The sequence below is a fragment of the Macaca fascicularis genome, chromosome 16, assembly GCF_037993035.2.
Source record: "Macaca fascicularis isolate 582-1 chromosome 16, T2T-MFA8v1.1".
NCBI lineage: Eukaryota > Metazoa > Chordata > Mammalia > Primates > Cercopithecidae > Macaca > Macaca fascicularis.
In genome coordinates, this window is record NC_088390.1 from 87,870,701 (window position 1) to 87,889,577 (window position 18,877).

General features: G+C 63.3%; 1 protein-coding gene across 4 annotated transcripts in view; it reads left to right on the plus strand.

The window, feature by feature from the left end:
- The window catches only part of BAHCC1 (BAH domain and coiled-coil containing 1), a 72,035-nt gene extending 53,476 nt beyond the window's left edge, over positions 1–18,559 (plus strand). For 2 of the 4 annotated variants that reach the window (XM_065532140.2, XM_065532141.2), the window contains exons 12-28: positions 3,135–3,337; positions 3,439–3,575; positions 4,186–4,314; positions 7,356–7,479; positions 8,294–8,586; positions 9,413–9,591; positions 10,042–10,343; positions 10,501–10,605; positions 10,758–10,914; positions 10,999–11,113; positions 11,198–11,273; positions 11,440–11,548; positions 12,221–12,340; positions 12,473–12,649; positions 12,830–14,007; positions 15,025–15,261; positions 15,838–18,559. In XM_065532140.2, the coding sequence (XP_065388212.1) occupies positions 3,135–3,337; positions 3,439–3,575; positions 4,186–4,314; positions 7,356–7,479; positions 8,294–8,586; positions 9,413–9,591; positions 10,042–10,343; positions 10,501–10,605; positions 10,758–10,914; positions 10,999–11,113; positions 11,198–11,273; positions 11,440–11,548; positions 12,221–12,340; positions 12,473–12,649; positions 12,830–14,007; positions 15,025–15,261; positions 15,838–16,044 (3,848 nt within the window). In that variant the 3' untranslated portion in view covers positions 16,045–18,559. The remainder of the gene's footprint in view (positions 1–3,134; positions 3,338–3,438; positions 3,576–4,185; positions 4,315–7,355; positions 7,480–8,293; positions 8,587–9,412; positions 9,592–10,041; positions 10,344–10,500; positions 10,606–10,757; positions 10,915–10,998; positions 11,114–11,197; positions 11,274–11,439; positions 11,549–12,220; positions 12,341–12,472; positions 12,650–12,829; positions 14,008–15,024; positions 15,262–15,837) is intronic. The other 2 variants (XM_065532144.2, XM_065532143.2) reach the window with 2 other exon arrangements.
- The last annotated feature ends 318 nt before the right edge of the window (positions 18,560–18,877 follow it).

Genomic DNA, 18,877 nt, shown 5'->3' on the forward strand with positions numbered 1-18,877 from the left:
TTCTTTGTGGACCCCGGAGAAAGCCCCAGGGCGGAGGGCGTCCCCCAGCCGGGCACGGTGCCGTGGTTCACAGCACGAACCTGACAGTCCTCAGGGCTTGGCCACTGCTTTCTGGACGCATAAATCTCACCACCACGATCAAGAGAATGTTCTCAAGCAGTGCATTTCCCCAGGGGCCTCTGGTCACCTCTGCTGGACGAGGCTGCTGGCTCGCACCCGGCAGGGGTGTTCCGCGGTGCTGGGAGCTGCCTGCCCTCGGGGGTATCTGGCCCAGAGTCTCTGCCTCTGGGTGGGGCTGTGCAGAGGGTTTGAGGAAGCTTGGAGTCCTGTCAGGGTGGGCTCCACCGGGACCCCCCAGAGGCCCTCCCTTGGTCCTCCAGCCGGCGGTGTATGAGAAGGTAGATAGGGCGAGGTGGAGGCACCTCGGGGCATGGCCTGAGCTGCCGGGGACCCTCACCCGGCAGCATGAGGAGGCGTCAACAGAAAGCAGGTGCCGTGTGTGTGGCCAGAGTGGCCCGTCTGCCTGTGTGAATGCCTGCAGGACAGGAGCCTGTTCACTGCATGAATAATCAGGTGTAGACCATGTGTCCCAGGTGGGGAGCCATGTGGCTTAACCCAGCATGGATCTCATCACACTCTGGCCAGACCAGGTGTCCCAGTCACCAGGGTGTGCAGAGGCAGAGTCAGGGCCAGCTCTGCCCTCCGGGTCTCCACCTCACGGTCCCCTCCTGGGCCCCCACCCTCGCCCCTCCCCTCCCCTTGTCCCAATTAATGGGCAGGTCTGTGCAGCTGCTGGGCTCAGAGCTCAATCCTACAAGTATAGTGACCACTTTGGTTGAAATTAATTAGGAGACTGGTTTTGTCCTGTGCCAGACAGCAGGATTTCAGACAGCAGGATTTGCAGAGGGGAAAGTGGGGAAAAAGTCCCCAGCATCGGGGCCGGGCGGGCATAGAGCCCCCAGGCCTGGCAGAGCCATCTGGGTGAGGCCATGTGGGGGCCACACGCCTGTAGCCTGCAAGGGCAGGGAAGGCACAGAGAGACCTTCTGGCCAAGTGCAGTGACCCGGAGACCAGGAGACCTGGGGCCTTCAGTGGAAGGGGCCTGCAGATGCATCTTCCCGGCTGCTGATGGCAGCAGCTGCTCAGTCCACCCCCCTCGGCCCTCTCTCCCCTCCCGTTCCCTGTGGACCCTGGACCCAGCAGCCTGAGCATTCCCATGGTCCCCACCAGATCTGTGCTCTCGGTCCAGAGCTTTGCACCCCAGCATCTGCCCCTCCGAGCTCCTCCTGGCTTCTGAGTAATGACCTCTGGGGATGGATCAACCCTTGGGCTGGGCTTGTGGCCTCCGGGCCCTCCCTCGTACTTGAGGAGGGAACTGGCTGCGCACCGTGGAGCGCCTCCCAGCCGGGGCGTTTGGGTTGATGCCTTTGGTGGAATCTCAGGTGCATCCCCCAGCGGTCAGGCACTGATGTGTCCCATTAGGGATGGGGTTTGCTCTGGTCACCCCGCACTCCTGCCTGTGGCTGAGATCAACCATGTCTAGGGAGCCCAAGTCCGTTAAGTGGAGCATGGGGTTCCGAGGCAGAGACCAGGTTTGGGGTGCTCATTGCTGTGAGGTTATCGTTACTCCTAGGCTTTCCCAGGAGTGCCAGCACCTCTACTCTGACCCCACAGGGGTCCCCCAATTCTCCCGCCTTCCTGGCCATAACCACTTACCCCCACCTCAAGCTGTCTGGCCCCTATCTCCTGCTGGATGTCCTTGTGGGATCAGCCCATGGGGGCCCTGTTCCTGGTCTCTGTTGTCAGCCCCCAGGGCTGGGTCCCCCTACTCAGGCCCTGAATCCCCATGCTGGGCCCTCCCCTGCATGATGCCAGCCTCTGCTGGCCCAAGCTCTGACCCCGAGGTGGGCCATCCCTTCCCCAGGCCACTCCCTGGGCTGTTGGGCTGCCGCTGTTCCTGCAGTCACTGTGAGGGTAGCGCCCCCGCCCCCGCCCCCAGGTTGAGGTCCCAGAGGACGCGGCCCTGGCAGCCCCTCCCTCCTGACCTGTGCTCAATCCCTGGCCCTCCTGCCTGCAACAGGGCTGGAGTGTGTGGAAAGGGCCTGGCAGAGCCCAGCACTGTGTTCAGAGACAGGGCAGTGGCGGGGGCTTGGTGCTCTGAGGGAGGATGGAGGAGTGGTGGGGGCCCCTCTGAGAAGGGTCACAGCAGGTAAGGCTGCATCCAGAAACTCCTGCCGCTGCCCTCCTCACAAGGAATTGAGGGCCTGGGGTCCCAGCTACCCAGGAGGCTGAGGGGAGGGTGCTGGAGCCCAGGAGTTCGAGGTTGCAGTGAGCCGTGATGGAGCCACTGCACTCCAGCCCGGGCAATAAAGCAGGGCCCTGTCTCAAACCTAAAGGTATCGAAGGGACTTGTCCCCTCCCTCTGCACTGACCGCTGGCCTCCCTGCAGCCACTGCTCCTTAGGTGTCCACACAGGCGAGTAGATGGAAGGACTGATGGGCAGATGGATGGGCAGTGGCACGTCTTAGCTACTGGGGGACACCAGCCTCCACCACCTGGGTTGAATGATGCCCAGGTACTGAAGCCCACAGTTCCAAAGCCATCTCTCCACGTGACTTTGAACTTGGTTAAAGCCACATGGACAGACGTCTGAGGGAACCGCGGGCTTGAGCCACTGAATTGAACTTGGTTGAACTTCAACAGCTTCTATGCTGGAAGCCTCAGTGGCCTCTTGCAGCGCTGCCTGTGTCTCTGAGGGCCCCAGAGCGAGTGTCCCTTCCCAGAGCTGCCGTTCGAAGCAGCGCACCCCCGGTGAGGGGACACACAGGCGTTTCTGTTAGAAGTAGTAACGAGCAGCTTACTTTTACTTAGATGGTTTGGGGCCTGTCTTGCTCTGTGACACGGAGGACCCTGCCACATGGGTCCTCCCAGCTGGCCCGGCCCTACAACCAGCCTGGAACCAAACAGGGGTGCTGGATGCCAACCCTGATGCCCACGTCACTCTTCCCGGCCTCCTGACCCTCATCCTGGTCTTCACGGCTGGGTGGCTTCAGGGGACCACAGCTGATGTTGAGAGCCTGTGAGGGGCAGTGTGTGCCCAGCTATGCCCATTCTGACCTTCCCATGCCCCACAGAGGAGGAAGAGGACGTGCTAGCCTTCAACCTACAGCACCTGGCCACGCTGGCCACAGCCTGGTCCCTGGTGGAGGCCGCTGGCCTAGACAGCACCACTGCCCCAGCACAGCCACCCACGGCCGACCCCTGTAGCGGCCCCAGGCTCACCCCCCGCATGCAGATCCTGCAGCGCAAGGACACCTGGACCCCCAAGACCAAGCCTGTGAGTAGGGGTCCCAGTGCTCACATTGCCCAATGCATTGCCACACAGCCCCAGCCTGGGCCCTGGCCCGGCTCACAGGCCCCTGTGCCCCTGCCCACCAGGTGTGCCCCCTGAAGGCCGCCATCGACCGGCTGGACACACAAGAGGTGGGGATGCGTGTGCAGCTGGCGGAGCTGCAGCGGCGCTACAAGGAAAAGCAGCGGGAGCTGGCCCGCCTGCAGCGCAGGCACGACCATGAGTACGCCCGGCGTGGTGGGAGGGCCTGGGAGGGTCGCTGCACCCCCACCCCTGGGAGGTGTGCACGGTGCTGGGGCCTATGTGGGAACAGGCCAGGACTGAGCTCTGCACCCTGCCTGTGGGCAGACACTGGGGTCTGTCGGGGAGGCCTTCCCAGAGGCAGTGGGGCCCAAGGAGGGAGGCATTCGGCCAGGCGAGACCAAGCAGCAGGACTGGGGGTCTGGAAGAGCCACTCGGCAGAGCCTGGTATGCAGGAGGCCGGCTGCAGGGTGGCGGGTGAGGGGACAGTGGCAGAAAGGGGAGTAGGGAGGACTAGGGGCACTGGGGGGCCAGGGCAGAAGTCGGAAATTTCTCTGGGGGAGGGGACACCCCGCAGTTGCAACAAGGGCAGGGGCACCGCCTGACCAGTGTGTGTGGATGGTGGGAGGTGGGGGCGGCGGGGGCCCTGGCTGGCCTTGCCTTCTGCTTGAGGGGTTAGGCTCCCCAGGCCAAGTCTGGGCCCCACCTTTCCCCGCACCCAGTAGCCATCTAAGGCCAGTGCCCTCGGCTGGAACCTTGTTGGGGCACTGGATTCTGCATGAGCCTCTGACCATCCCCCTTGTGGCCCCCAGGAGAGACGAGAGCTCGCGGAGCCCTGCGCGGCGGGGGCCTGGCCGGCCGAGGAAGCGCAAACACTCAAGCTCACTGCCTGCCCCACGTCCCACGGGGCCGCTCCCCAGGAGCGATGGCAAGAAAGTCAAGTGAGTCCTGGGCACTGGCATCGCAGGGCACCTGTGGCTGGCCCTGGGCCCTCGAGGCCGGGGCAGCAGGGTCCAGCTCCTCTGAGGCTTCCGGGGCTGCTGGTGCCCCTTCACAGCCACTCTGAAGGCCTGGCCCTGCCCCTCCTAGACCATCGAGAGTGACCAGTGGACAGAGCCCTGCTCCAGACAGGCTTTGCCCAGCTGGCAGCTCCCAGCAGCACCCTGGCCCGGGTCCCCCTCTGGAAGCCACAGCTCCCAGGCCCGGCCACGCCGGCTCTGCACACCTGGCTGTGGCATCGTCCCCGCCCGCGCCCCACCCGGCCCCCTGGAGTGTGAGGCGGCATTGCCTGTAGGCCTCTTTATCTGCACTGTATAAAGTCGTTGGTCACGCTGCGGCGCTGCTCACGGCTGCCGGCGCGATGTTATTATCCATTACCCGCCCGGCACAGCCGTTGGTGCACTCCCGGGCCTGGTATAATTGTCCTTCTCGGCTACAAATTGCCTCTCCCGGCAGGCCCATTTGCATAAATCCTCCGAGCTCCTCCAAACACGATTGGCGCGTGCGTGTGCGCACTGCATCAATCCTGATGATTTGGTAATAATAGTTAAATCGGCACTAAATGGTTCCTTCAATTAAGACAGAGGCAAAAAATTAATCTCAGGGCTTTATGTCACAAAACATTAGCAAATGCAGGGAAGGTTATAGGGAGGGGCTGCGTGGCTGTGGGCAGTGGAGGGGTCACCATATGGCAGCCCCCCAGAGCTGCCCCTGCCCTGCCCAGGTGTCTCTTGGGGGGGTCTCCTGGGGTCTCCCTTTGAGAACCGGCCAGCACTGTGGGAGCTGCTGGGCAGGACAGGGCCCCTGGAAGCCAGGGTCTGGCTAGAAGGCAGCAGCCTCGGGACCTCACGGAAACTGAGTCCAGGACCCCTCTTCCTGAGGGTCAGGGCCCCACCTCACCCTTCCACCTCCTGCCCTCACTCATCCAGGCAGTGGTGGCGGAGGCAGTTGGCCCTGGGACGGGCCTTCTACTGTGCAGGAAGTTGGGGAGTGGGGGCCCAGGGGTGTCTTCTGGCCCACGGCTTCCTGCCTGGCCCCTCAGCCCTCAGAAACCTCCTCGGTGGGCAGGAAGGTGGAAAGGGATGTTCGGCCAGAGCCGGGCAGGGCTCTTTGTCTCCATCTGTGATTCATTTTCTTTTTTTTTTTTTTTTTTTTTTTTTTTTGAGACAGAGTCTCGCTATGTCGCCCAGGCTGGAGTGCAGTGGCCGGATCTCAGCTCACTGCAAGCTCCGCCCCCCGGGTTTACGCCATTCTCCTGCCTCAGCCTCCCGAGTAGCTGGGACTACAGGCGCCCGCCACCTCGCCCGGCTAGTTTTTTGTATTTTTTAGTAGAGACGGGGTTTCACCGTGTTAGCCAGGATGGTCTCGAACTCCTGACCTCGTGATCCGCCCGTCTCGGCCTCCCAAAGTGCTGGGATTACAGGCTTGAGCCACCGCGCCCGGCCCTGTGATTCATTTTCATGAGCAGCTGGGGCTCACAGGTGCAACTGTGAGTCGGGGTTGAAAGGTGAGAGGCCAAGCCCCCAGCCCCTGTCTAGCCAGGAACAGGCAGAAAGACTCCGCGAGCCTTGGCTTCCCCATGTGAAATGGGGCAGTGGGAGGTTCTGGGGAGAGTGGGTCACCCACACAAGATGGGGAGTCCGGGCCGGGCGCGGTGGCTCAAGCCTGTAATCCCAGCACTTTGGGAGGCCGAGACGGGCGGATCACGAGGTCAGGAGATCAAGACCATCCTGGCTAACACGGTGAAACCCCGTCTCTACTAAAAAATACAAAAAACTAGCCGGGCGAGGTGGCAGGCGCCTGTAGTCCCAGCTACTCGGGAGGCTGAGGCAGGAGAATGGTGTAAACTCGGGCAGCGGAGCTTGCAGTGAGCTGAGATCCGGCCACTGCACTCCAGCTTGGGCGACAGAGCGAGACTCCGTCTCAAAAAAAAAAAAAAAAAAAAAAAAAAAAAAAAAAAGATGGGGAGTCCGGGATGTGGGGGAATCAGGTGGGACCTGTTTGGGGGCATCTGGAGGTAGCTGCTAGGCCCATGTTGGCTGGAGTCGATTTCTGCCCCAGCTCCCAGCCTAGGAGACAGCACAGCTCTGGGGCATGGGGAACACTGAGGCTCGGCCCCAGCAGTGTCCCGGGCTCTATCTGGGAGGGGCTGAGGATGCATAGTTCTGTCCTCAAGACGTGCGTGGAGGACAGGACGGGCTCCTGGGAGGGCCTGAGCCAGGCAGTGGGGTCCCTGGGGACTCCGGGGAAAGCCCAGGCTTCTCTGGACCCTGCCCCGCCCGCCTGCCCCTACCGCCGCCCCTGGTGGGACTCCAGTTGGCGTGTCCTCTTCCAGCTATGGCAGAAATGTGGATGCAGTTCTCACAAACCTGCCTGGTGCCCACCCCACTCCTAAGGGTGGTAGCATCAGGCCCTGAACACCCGCCAAGGGCCGGGCCCAGCCTGCATAAGCCCTGCCTGCCTCAGACTCACAGACGGCGCATGTGCGGCTGTCCCTTGTTCCAGGTGCCAAGGCTGAGGCTGCAGCCCCACTAGAGCCCCAGTAGCAGCAGAGCCCTGGCTCCTGAGTACTGGGCGGCCCCTCAGAGCCCTCAGCGGCCCCAGCCCCTGACACCTGGCCTCTGGGTCACTATAGCTAGGACCAGACAGCACTGCCAGGGTGTTCCTTCCTAGCAGGCTGGAAGGATGGGATTCGGGTAACAGAAGCGTGCCTACTTCCAGTATAGCTTAGTGGGGGGTGGGGTGGATTTGAGGATGCAGGGACTGCTGAGGGCTGGTGGTTGGCAGGCAGAGGGGCTGGCTGGAGGCAGGTGCTGAGGGGAGGTCAGAGCTGGCTCAGCCCCCGGGGCCCCTCACCCTCAGCTCCGTCTGCCTGAGACGTAGGGACTTTGGAGGAGTGTGACCCACTACAGAGACAGTAAGGGGACAAGGCTGGGGCGGCCAGGACTGCATGTGCCCTGCACCCACCACCCCGTTCCCCCAGGGCGGTGCGGACGAGCCTGGGTCTGCTGTGCGCGGAGCTTCGAGGGGGCAGCGGGGGCGAGCCTGCAAAGAAACGGAGCAAGCTGGAGAGGAGCGTCTACGCGGGCCTGCAGACCGCCTCTGTGGTGAGTGCTGAAGCACCTGCCTGGCCCCAGGGCCCTTCAGGTCCCTTCCTGGGCAGGTAGCAGATAGCAGACTCTCCCCAGCCCTGTGCTGACACCCGTTGCTCAGAACCAAGCGAACCAAGGCTGGGAGCTCTGAGTGCCAACGGCAGGAGGAGGAGCCCGACCCTGTGGGGTGACGTGGGAAGGTCTGACCGGGCGGCCCTGCTGCCACTTGCCCGTGTGTCTCCACCCTCCTCGTCTCACCCTAGCAGGAAAGCAAATGCTGAGGCCACGCTCTGCTCACAGAGACTCCCCGGAGCGAGGCCCTGCCTTTCCTCAGGTGGCCCGGGGCACACTTGGTGTGGCAGGGGCTCCCCCGGCTGCCGGCACCCCTTCCTTCTTGGCACAGCAGACGCCTCCTGCCCTCCCCTCTCCGTGGCCTTGGGGCCGGGTGAGAGGTGGGCCCCAGTGTGCTTCGCCTGTCTGCCCAGGGGGCCGATCCTTCTGTCCAGATGCTGTTTCATCTCTGCCTTGAGAAAAGCTAATGGCCTGGCCCCACAACCCACAGCCACTGGGCCCTCAGCCTCCTCCGTGCCCCCTAAGTGGGGTGGGCAGTTGGTAGGCAGTGGAGTGGGTGGGAGAGGCCCAAGCGTAGGCTCCAGGGACAGGCCCCGTGTCTCTGAGCCAGACATCCCTTCAGTGCCTGTGGATCGAGGGCAGGGACCTGGGAGGTACCAGTTCTGAGCCGGGCATCAACAGAGAGGCACCTAACCACCCAGGGGCTGCGGTTTGCAGAGGGCGCCCTGAGAGTGCAGCTGCCCCTCCCTGTTCACAGGAGAAGGCACAGTGTAAGAAGAGCGGCTGCCCGGGCGGGCTGGCACCCTCTGTGGCCCACAGGGTGGCCCAGCTGAAGCCCACGGTCAAGAGCAAAGGGCTGCCCGCAGGCCTCAGCTCTTTCCAGCAGAAGGAGGCCACCCCCGGGGGGCGCATCCGGGAGAAGCTGTCCCGAGCCAAGAGTGCCAAGGTGTCTGGGGCCACGCGGCACCCACAGCCCAAGGGCCACAGCAGCCGGGAGACACCCAGGTGCCCAGCCCAGCCCTCCGTGGCTGCGTCCCGGGAGGCAGGCAAGTTGCTGGCGTGAGTGGCCACTGCCAGGAGCCCCGGTCATGGTCACTGGGGGGCTGGAGGAGGGGGCGGCAGGTTCACGGCCACCACCAGGGCTGGGTCAGGGCTCGTGGGGTGTGACAGGTCCAAGGAGACCTTCTCACTAGACAGGCTGGGGAAGAAGGCGAATGTCTCATAGAAGGAGACCCCCATCCGCAAGGCAAGCTCAGTGGCTCTCGGTGTGCCTCACCCCCATGTCGGGGCCGGAGGGGAAGGAAGGACGCCCCCTGGAAGCATCCAGGTTAAAAATAGCCCTCCCAGCAGCCCCAGCCCTTGCGACTGTAGCGTCCGGCTGGGCTGACCCTGAGGCGTTATCTGACCCCCCAGCAAACACGTGTGTCCAGAAACAGGAGCCTAGAAAAATAGAAGCTTCCTTTCTCCCGCCAGCCCCTTCCCCCAAGGTCTCAGAAGCCTGAGAAAGAACAAAGGGAGGGCTGCTTGGGGCTGGGGGAGGGGCAGAGGGCCATCTGGGCGGGTGGGGGACAGCAGAAAGAGGGGAAGGGACTTCCTGGGGAGGGGGCACCAGCCCTGCCAGGCAGGTGCCCCATTGCCCAGGGTATAAAGAAAAAATCCCGTGTCCCTACACCCATACAAATCCCTTCAGGCTGGAGGCCAGGACCTCAGGCACCTGCCCCCAAAGCAGCCCCACAGAGCAGCCCAGAGGGCGACAGTGACTGGTTCCACTCACAGCCCCGCCATAACCGCATGCCCAGAGGGTCATCTCCCCCACCTCTCAATGGCACAGCTTAACATCAAGTCATCGGGACCCCTCTGCCTCTCTCCCAGGCAGTGGCTATGACAGTGAGGACTGTGAGGGTCTCCTGGGGACAGAGGCACCACCCAGGGAGGCAGGGCTGCTGCTGCGTGCCGGGGCCAGTGTGGCCGTGCTGGGGCCCTCGCCCTCCTCTGTGGTCAAGATGGAGGCCAACCAGAAGGCCAAGAAAAAGAAGGAGAGGCAGGGGTTGCTAGGTAACCAGGAGGGAGGGCAGGAAATGCTAGATAACCAGGAGGGAGGGCAGGGGTTGCTGGGTAACCAGGAGGGAGGGCAGGAAATGCTAGATAACCAGGAGGGAGGGCAGGGGTTGCTGGGTAACCAGGAGGGAGGGCAGGGGTTGCTGGGTAACCAGGAGGGAGGGCAGGGGTTGCTGGGTAACCAGGAGGGAGGGCAGGGGTTGCTGGGTAACCAGGAGGGAGGGCAGGGGTTGCTGGGTAACCAGGAGGGAGGGCAGGGGTTGCTGGGTAACCAGGAGGGAGGGCAGGGGTTGCTGGGTAACCAGGAGGGAGGGCAGGGGTTGCTGGGTAACCAGGAGGGAGGGCAGGGGTTGCTGGGTAACCAGGAGGGAGAACAGGTACAGTCAGCCCAACCAGCCAGGTCTCCAGGATGGGGATCCCTGCGACGGTCTTCCCTCCCTCCCCCAGGGGCCTGTCGCCTGTCCAGCCCTGAAAGTGAGGTCAAGATCAAGAGGCGGTCAGTGAAGGCCAAGGTGGGCACCACCCTGGAGCGGGCCTCAGGGCAGAGGCCCCCAGGTGCGCTGGGCAAGAAGAAAGCCAAGGGCAAGGCCAAGGGCGGCCTGCGGGCAGAGCCAGGGTCCACCCCTAGCAGGGATACCCTCTTCAGCCCCTCTCGGGCCTTCACCTGCCGTGAGGAGGGCAGCCAGCTGGCCAGCGAGCGCCTCAAGAGGGCCACGCGCAAGGGCACGGTGCTGCAGCCAGTGCTGCGGGTGAGGCTGGGCTCTGGGGTGCTGGGCCAAGAGGGTGGGTGCTTGTGAGGAAAAGCCTTCCCTGCCCTCCCCCACATGCCGGCTCCTGAGCCCTGGGTCAGCCCCAGGCTGTCCCACCACCCTCGGCTCAGCCCCTTCTCTGCCTGCCCATGCACAGCGGAAGAACGGGGCCCTGTCCATCACACTGGCTGCACGCAATGCCAAGGCCATCCTGGGGAAGGGCCGGAAGCTGAGCAAGGTGAAGCGCAAGGCTGGCAAGCAGGTAGCAGCGCCCCCAACCCTGGGAGCCCACTGTGCACTCACCTGTACCCCACCCAAGCCTGACCCCTCTGGCCCCCCCAACCCTGGGAGCCCACTGTGCACTCACCTGCACCCCGCCCACACCCACCCAAGCCTGACCCCTCTGGCCCCCAGGGCAAGGGCCGGGCCGTGAGCCGCCTGCTGGAAAGCTTCGCTGTGGAGGACGACTTTGAGTTTGACGACAACAGCAGCTTCTCAGAAGAGGAGGAGGACGAGGAGGAAGAGGAGGAGGACAGTGGCCCCCTGAGCGCAGAGCAGAGTGCCGCCCTGGGTGAGCGGGGCCAGAAAAGGCGCCAGCCGCCTGGGGAGGGACAGTGGGTAGGCCATGCTGGCTGCTGACACTCTGTGCCCACAGCGCGCTCATGTGCCATCCACAAGGAGGACCTGCGGGACGGGCTGCCCGTGCTCATCCCCAAGGAAGACAGCCTGCTGTACGCGGGCAGCGTCAGGACCCTGCAGCCACCCGACATGTGAGGCCTGGGCACGGTGGGGCAGGGCAGGGGCCTGGAGGGCAACTGAGACCCATGACGCCTCACACTCTCCAATGCCCCCAGCTATAGCATCGTCATCGAGGGTGAGCGGGGCAACCGGCAGAGGATCTACTCGCTGGAGCAGCTGCTGCAGGAAGCGGTGAGGACCGGGCTCGCCTGCCCTGGGAAGGTGCCTGGCTAACTCGCCCCAGGACAAAGGAAGGCCTTAGCCTGGGCCACAGCCACTCCCGGGCCCAGGAACCAGGCTCTCGGGCAACCCTGGGCCGGACCCCACCTGCTCACAGCCGCCGCCCGCGTTCCTGCAGGTTCTTGACGTGCGGCCACAATCCAGCCGGTACCTCCCGCCCGGCACACGGGTCTGCGCCTACTGGAGCCAGAAGTCTCGATGTCTGTACCCGGGCAACGTGGTCCGGGGTAAGCTATACCCAAGGCGGGAGCTGGGGCAGGCCCTTCTGAGACCCACAGGCTCGTGTCTGGCCCCAACAGCCTGACTTCCGAGGCTGGCGAGGGCAGAACCAGCTCTCTGCTTAGACAGAGTACGACAATAAAATGAGCTCCCCAGGCGCCATGAAAAAGCACAGGGTGTGTGGGGAGGGAGGGAGGGGGCTCCGGCCTCCAGCCAAGCAGAGAGGGCCCAGCAGGAAGGGACCCAGAGCGCTGCTGCTGGGGGTCACAGAGTACATCAGGGGGGCACCAGCTCCCCTGGGCAAAACCGGCTGACTACAGGCAGGGCATGTAGGTCCCTAGGGTGAAAGGCGCAAAGACCCCACAGGCAAGTGGCCAGGCAGGTGGGAGGTGCCGCCAGGAGGGACTCGGCTGGGAGGTGGGCACGTGGGCATCAGCACGTGTGGGGAGGTCAGGTTCCGGTCGGGGTGGGATGACGGTGGCATCGCACGGGAGGCACTGCAGGAGTCGGAGAGGAGGCCCCGGCTCCCGGGCTGCAGGGCGGCTCCACCCTCCGTGTGGTCAAGGAGAAGAACCCTGGAGCCCTCCCCTCACCCTCCCGACCGGCCTCGGCAGCCCCGCCTCCTTGTTTCGGGCACCTGCTGGGGGTTCCAGCCACAAGCTCAGGTGTGCCGTCCACAGGGGCCTCCGGTGACGAAGATGAGGACCTGGACTCGGTAGTGGTGGAATTTGACGATGGGGACACCGGCCACATCGCTGTCTCCAATGTCAGGCTGCTGCCGCCTGACTTCAAGATCCAGTGTGAGCCCGGGACCTGCGTGGGGCAGGGCCCTGCCTGGGCTCCACTGTGTCCAGACAGGCTCCCAAGGAAGGGTTGGGGTGGCAGTACCCCACAGCCATGGCACTGAAGCCCTTGGCCCATGCTGTCCACAGGCACAGAGCCCTCTCCAGCCCTGCTAGTGTCTAGCAGCTGCCGGAGGACCAAGAAGGCATCCAGCGAGGCGCCCCCGCCCAGTGAAGCCACCACCCCCAGCCTGTCCCCCAAAGCACAGGATGGCCCCGAAGCTTTGAAGACACCCGGGAAGAAATCCATTAGCAAAGACAAAGCTGGTATTTTGCTGGACTTCCCAGAACCCAGATGGGGGAAGGCATCCTCTGGGGGCTGGGGGAACGAGGAGACCCATGGGGCAGGCAGGGTCCAGGGAGGGGCAGGCAGGGTCCAGGGAGTGGCAGGTGGAGGCAGTTTTGTGGGCCCAGCTGGGGCTGACTCCGCTGGGCTTTTGCCCTCAGGTAAAGCCGAACTCCTAACCTCAGGTGCCAAATCCCCCACGGGGGCCTCCGACCACTTCCTGGGCCGCCGTGGCAGCCCCTTGCTGAGCTGGTCCGCAGTGGCGCAGACCAAGCGGAAGGCAGCGGCAGCGGCCAGCAAGGGGCCGGGGGTGCTGCAGAACCTCTTCCAGCTCAACGGCAGCAGCAAGAAGCTGCGGGCCCGCGAGGCCCTGTTCCCCGTGCACAGCATGGCTACACCCGTGTTCGGCAACGGCTTCCGCGCTGACTCCTTCAGCAGCCTGGCCAGCTCCTACGCGCCCTTCGTCGGGGGGACCGGGCCGGGCCTCCCCGGGGGAGCCCACAAGCTGCTTCGGGCCAAGAAGGCCGAGAGGGTGGAGGCCGAGAAGGGTGGGCGGCGGCGGGCCGGCGGCGAGTTCCTGGTCAAGCTGGACCACGAGGGTGTGACCTCCCCCAAGAACAAAACCTGCAGGGCGCTGCTCATGGGGGACAAGGACTTTGGCCCCAAGCTCGGGCGGCCCCTGCCCAGCCCCAGCTATGTGCACCCGGCCCTCGTGGGCAAGGACAAGAAGGGGCGGGCGCCCATCCCCCCGCTGTCCATGGGGCTGGCACTGCGCAAGTACGCGGGCCAGGCGGAATTCCCACTGCCCTACGACAGCGACTGCCACAGCTCCTTCTCGGACGAGGATGAGGACGGGCCGGGGCTGGCGGCCGGTGTGCCCTCCCGCTTCCTCGCCCGCCTGTCCGTGTCCTCCTCCTCCTCCGGCTCGTCCACCTCCTCCTCCTCAGGCTCTATGTCCACTTCCAGCCTCTGCTCCTCTGACAACGAGGACTCGTCCTACAGCTCAGACGATGAGGACCCCGCCCTGCTGCTGCAGACCTGCCTCACCCACCCCGTGCCCACCCTCCTGGCCCAGCCCGAGGCCCTGCGCTCCAAGGGCGGCGGCCCTCACGCGCACGCCCAGCGCTGCTTCCTGTCCAGGGCCACGGTGGCTGGCAGTGGTGCGGGCTCAGGCCCCAGCAGCAGCAAATCCAAGCTCAAGCGCAAAGAGGCCCTGAGCTTCTCCAAAGCCAAAGAGCTCTCCCGGAGGCAGCGGCTGCCCTCCGTGGAAAACCGGCCAAAGATCTCAGCCTTCCTGCCCGTCCGGCAGCTCTGGAAGTGGTCGGGGAACCCCACACAGGTAGGTCTCCAGAGGGTGGCAGGAGGAGTTCCGTGTTCCCCAGGAAACCAGGGCAGGCTCACACGCCCCTGCTGCCCTTCCTCTCCTTTTTGCATCTTCCTACTTGATTTCAAGTTAAAAAATGTGGAAAACTCGGGGCTGGGCGCAGTGGCTCAAGCCTGTAATCCCAGCACTTTGGGAGGCCGAGACGGGCGGATCACGAGGTCAGGAGATCGAGACCATCCTGGCTAACACGGTGAAACCCCGTCTCTACTAAAAAAATACAAAAACTAGCCGGGCGAGGTGGCGGGTACCTGTAGTCCCAGCTACTGGGGAGGCTGAGGCAGGAGAATGGCGTAAACCCGGGAGGCGGAGCTTGCAGTGAGCTGAGATCCGGCCACTGCACTCCAGCCTGGGCGACAGAGCGAGACTCCATCTCAAAAAAAAAAAAAAAAAAAAATGTGGAAAACTCAAGGGAAGAACAAAAACCCATCCATGACCCAGTGAGGCAGACAGCTACTTCCGCGGGCCCCTCGCTGGAGCCCACGGCCTGCGTGACGGTGGAAACGACTTCACGTCGGCGCCGGGCCCGAGCTGCACTCCACATGTTATGGCCTCACTGTTCCACGTCAATAGTGGCACGGCCAGCTGGAGAGCTGTGGATCCCCGCGCTCAGATGCCAGCGTCTGTCCTCGCCAGGGCACTGCTCAGGGATGCACAGGGCCGCTCGTGGGTCTTTTGCCCTCGTAAATAACACTGTGGTGAACGTCTCGTCCACACCTCCCTGCCCCAGGTCCAGTGTCCAGATGTCATGACTCCGTGTGCAGGCTGAGTGGAGGCGCGGCCCCTGCTCCGGATCCATGGCTGCCATGGCCTTCAGCCGCGGTGCTGCCGCTTCCCGTCCTTGCGGGCGCCCCGCACACTCACACTCTCAAACTCAGACTCACACACCCACACCACGCCCTCCAGGCCTCCTGGCCGCCGCCTGTCCCCCCTGCCCCTGGCCTCTCAGAGCCACCCTGCCCATGTCCCCCACAGCGGCGTGGCATGAAGGGGAAGGCCCGGAAGCTGTTCTACAAGGCCATCGTGCGGGGCGAGGAGACTCTGCGTGTCGGGGACTGCGCCGTCTTCCTGTCAGCTGGCCGGCCCAACCTCCCCTACATCGGCCGCATCGAGAGCATGTGGGAGTCCTGGGGCAGCAACATGGTGGTCAAGGTCAAGTGGTTCTACCACCCCGAGGAGACCAAGCTGGGCAAGAGGCAGTGCGACGGCAAGGTGAGGCCCAGGCAGGTGCGGGGCCCAGCCCCCCTCAGGGCCCCGGGGAGGGGGCACGACAGCAGCCAGCGCTGTGCTCCAACACAGGGCACCTGGCCCCACCACACATCTCCCGCTCAGCAGGTCCCACGGCCCCGCGGGGAGCCACACAGCCTGTAGCCATGCCCTAGAGCAGGGCCCCCGGGTCCCTCCCCACTGTCGGGGTCTGTGGCCCACGGCAGTGCTCAGCATCCGGCAGGCCCAGTTCACTCCTGGGATGTGTAGCAGCCCCCACCCCGTGGGTCCTCCCTGCCTGCGATGCCAGCCCAGGACAGAAATTGCCCTCAGCACGCCCTCTGCTCCTCCCTGAGAAGAAGCCGTTTTCCAGACCATGGGACGTGTCCATCTTCCAGGGAAATTAGTATTTCTCTGACTCCGACAGTCCCCAGAGGGTCCCCAGCAGGCTCCTCGGGCTCTGGACTGGTTGCCCTGTTCCGGTCACACAGTTGGAGGCCCGTCCGGTGACCCTTACAGAGCATGGGGGGGGCAGGGGTCTTTCCTGGCCGGCCGCTGACGCCCCGCACGCCTCGCCCGCAGAACGCACTGTACCAGTCCTGCCATGAGGATGAGAACGACGTGCAGACCATCTCCCACAAGTGCCAGGTTGTGGCGCGTGAGCAGTACGAGCAGATGGCCCGGAGCCGCAAGTGCCAGGACCGGCAGGACCTCTACTACCTGGCGGGCACCTACGACCCCACCACCGGGCGCCTGGTGACAGCCGATGGCGTGCCCATCCTATGCTGAGCCGCCCACCGCAGATGCCTCCCACCTGTGCCAGGGACCCTGTGTGCGGAGCCTGGCATCAGCCAAGCCGCCGGGCAGGAGGCAGCCCCAGCCTCCCAGGGGCGAGTCTGAGCAAATATGCAAAAGCCCACAGGGCAAGACCAGGCTTTCTTAGGTTTTCCCTGGAAACAGTGTTCCAGGTGTCGGAACCCAGTCCCGTCCCATCCGCTGCGGAGGGTCGGGCTGTGGCCCTGATGGGTCCCTGGCCCGCCCCGCCCACAGCACCCTCCGTTTCCCGCACCGGCAGTTCACGGGAGATTCGAATCCAAGCCATATTCCCTAGTACCTCCGACTGTCTCCCACCAGGGAAAGCAGAAATCAGGTGTGTTGTCTATTTATTTCTCTATGTAAATATTGTATTTCTGCGGGGAAGTTTTATGGAAAAATGTGGAAAAGGGTTTTTCCCCATCCGCGTGACAAGGTGTGTGTGAGCGCATGTGTGTGTGTGCTTGTGTGTGGCCATTTTTGTCCTGGGGTTTCCTTTGGAAATGCACTGTTCTCAGCCCAGCTGGGTTCCAATGGGGGCGCCTGGGACGACAGAGGCAGCTCGGGGCAGGGGGCAGAGGCCACGGGAGGGTCAGGTGGGACCCTTGGTGGCACCCTCCAATCTCTTGGGGGGACAACCGTGTAAGATGAAAGTCAGTTGAGTTTATTTGCTTTCAGTGCGTCTCCTAGAAAAGACGTGTTAGAGCAGGGGGTGGTGATGAGGGGCCTGTAGGGAAAGAAGAATTCAAGAGGCAAAGCCCAGACCAGGGAGTGTGACAGCAGCCGTGTGCATCTCACCTCTGTTCAAAACAAGACAAAGACGAACAAATATTTTAAAGTATTGATAAGAAAAAGCGATGTTTGGATTGTATTTCCTGAATCATACTCCAACTTATATCTGATTTCTGTTTCCGGGGCCAGTTGGTCTGAGGCTGAGGAGTCTGGCCTCCACCCAGAGCAGGGAGGGGCTGGCCCCTCACCCCCCTCACCCTCGCCGCCCTGGCACACTCGGGAAGCAAGGCCCAGCTCTGAGCCCTCCTCACCCCTGGGGTCTTAACTTTCCTGAAAGTAGCAGGTGCCGCGTGAAGGGGCAGCTTGGCCAGGATCCTGAACTGGGCAGGGCTCTGGGCCTCCGAGGGCAGGTTCACAGTCCAGCCAGATTGTCTCCTCACCCCCAGCAGAGTGCATGCGAAAGACACCCCTTTTCCCACCCACGTTATCGACGCCCCCAAACCCCTGGCCTGCTGGGTAGATGGTGGTGAGGCCAGGCCAGCAGTGCTGTGGCCAAGGGAGAAGAAAATAAAATGCAGACTCTGCCCCACGGCCCACCCCAAGCAGGGGAAGGCCCCTTCCTGGGCCCCCTTTTCCACCAGCCGAATCTGCCTGGCCCTCGGACACCTCTGCCTGCCCCAACGCCTTTAGAGGTTTCTTGGTCTTTTCAGTGCCACTCGGTGGGGCAGATGGCCTGATGGGCGTGCTCGGGGCATAGAATAAGGGTCCCTCTGACCACCCGAACCCACATCCTGGCCCCAGGTGCAAGGAGCACCCCTCGGGGGCTCTACCCCAGTATCCCAGGAGAATTCACACCCCTCCCTTTCTCCCACAGCCAAGGATACATAGGGCTGCCTGGACCTGAGCCTGACAGCCTTCAGCTTCAGAAATGCATGGGGGACCACGTACTCCCCATGTCCTCCCACACCAAGGTTCCCCTGGCCCTACGGGAGCTTCAGGAAAGCCCCCCCAAGTTAGCCGCTGCTCTAGGACAAGCTCTGTGTCACCCACACACCACAGGCCTCGGAAGCAGGGGTGCTGGCGGGTGCCCTGCGCTCCAATCCCAGGTCCCCTTGGCCCCTCTATTTTTCTTGGGCCCATTAGGGCCTGTTTCTCATCTGCTGGGCGGACCCCCTGAAGGGCCATTCCCAGAGGCTCCCCAGGAAGCTCAAGGCTGGGGGCTTACGTTGTGGTCAGGGGTCCCTGCCCCCAGCCCCCCGCTCCCACCCCCGAGCCTAGCCTTTGTCTCACATGAGTGCAATATTTCATTCCCGGTGGTTGTCTGGGGAGGTGGTTGTACGAGGTCCTGCTCGAGGCTCGGGGATCAGAACAATGTCAAGTGAAGAGAAACACACTGGGGGTACGCCGAGCCACTGGAGTTCCAGGGAAGGCTGAGGAGGGCGCGGCCACCTCATCCTCGTCCCGCTTCTGCTGGGTTCCGCTTTGTCCCTTGTTTTTTTCTTTTTTTCCTTTCTGTGTGCGTGCGATTGGTGTGGCCCCTCCCCTCTCGCCGTGCTTAACGTGACGAAAGCACGATTCCTGTAAATGTGTAAACTAAGGGGATGGTTGGATTTTTTTTTTTCAATGTAAACACTAAAAACAAAATGGACAAAAAAACACACAAAGGTTTTATGAACAGCAGACTATGTAAAGGCATTTTAGTATCAAATTTTTTATTGATAACTTGCTTAAGAATAAATATATGGACTATTGTACAGGTTTTCGGGGGTCCAGGGTCCTGTGTCCCACGGTACTCCTGGGGGGGCCAGGGCTCCAGGGGCTCAGCAGAAGCCTCTCGTTCCCAGAGCTGGGGCTTCTGGACCAGGCCTCCCCACTGCCCCCTGTGTAGCCCCTCAGGGCACTGAGCCTCAGGCCAGAAAAGGGTCATGTGACTGGAATGGGGTTAGGGTGGTCTTAGGGGTGGGGTCCCTCCAGCCTGAGCCAGAGTCCGGGGCCAGAGTAGGTTCCGCTGGAGGGGACAAGGGCAAGAGCAGTCTCTGAACCACCATGCTGGGCAGGGCCTCCGATGTGAATGGCC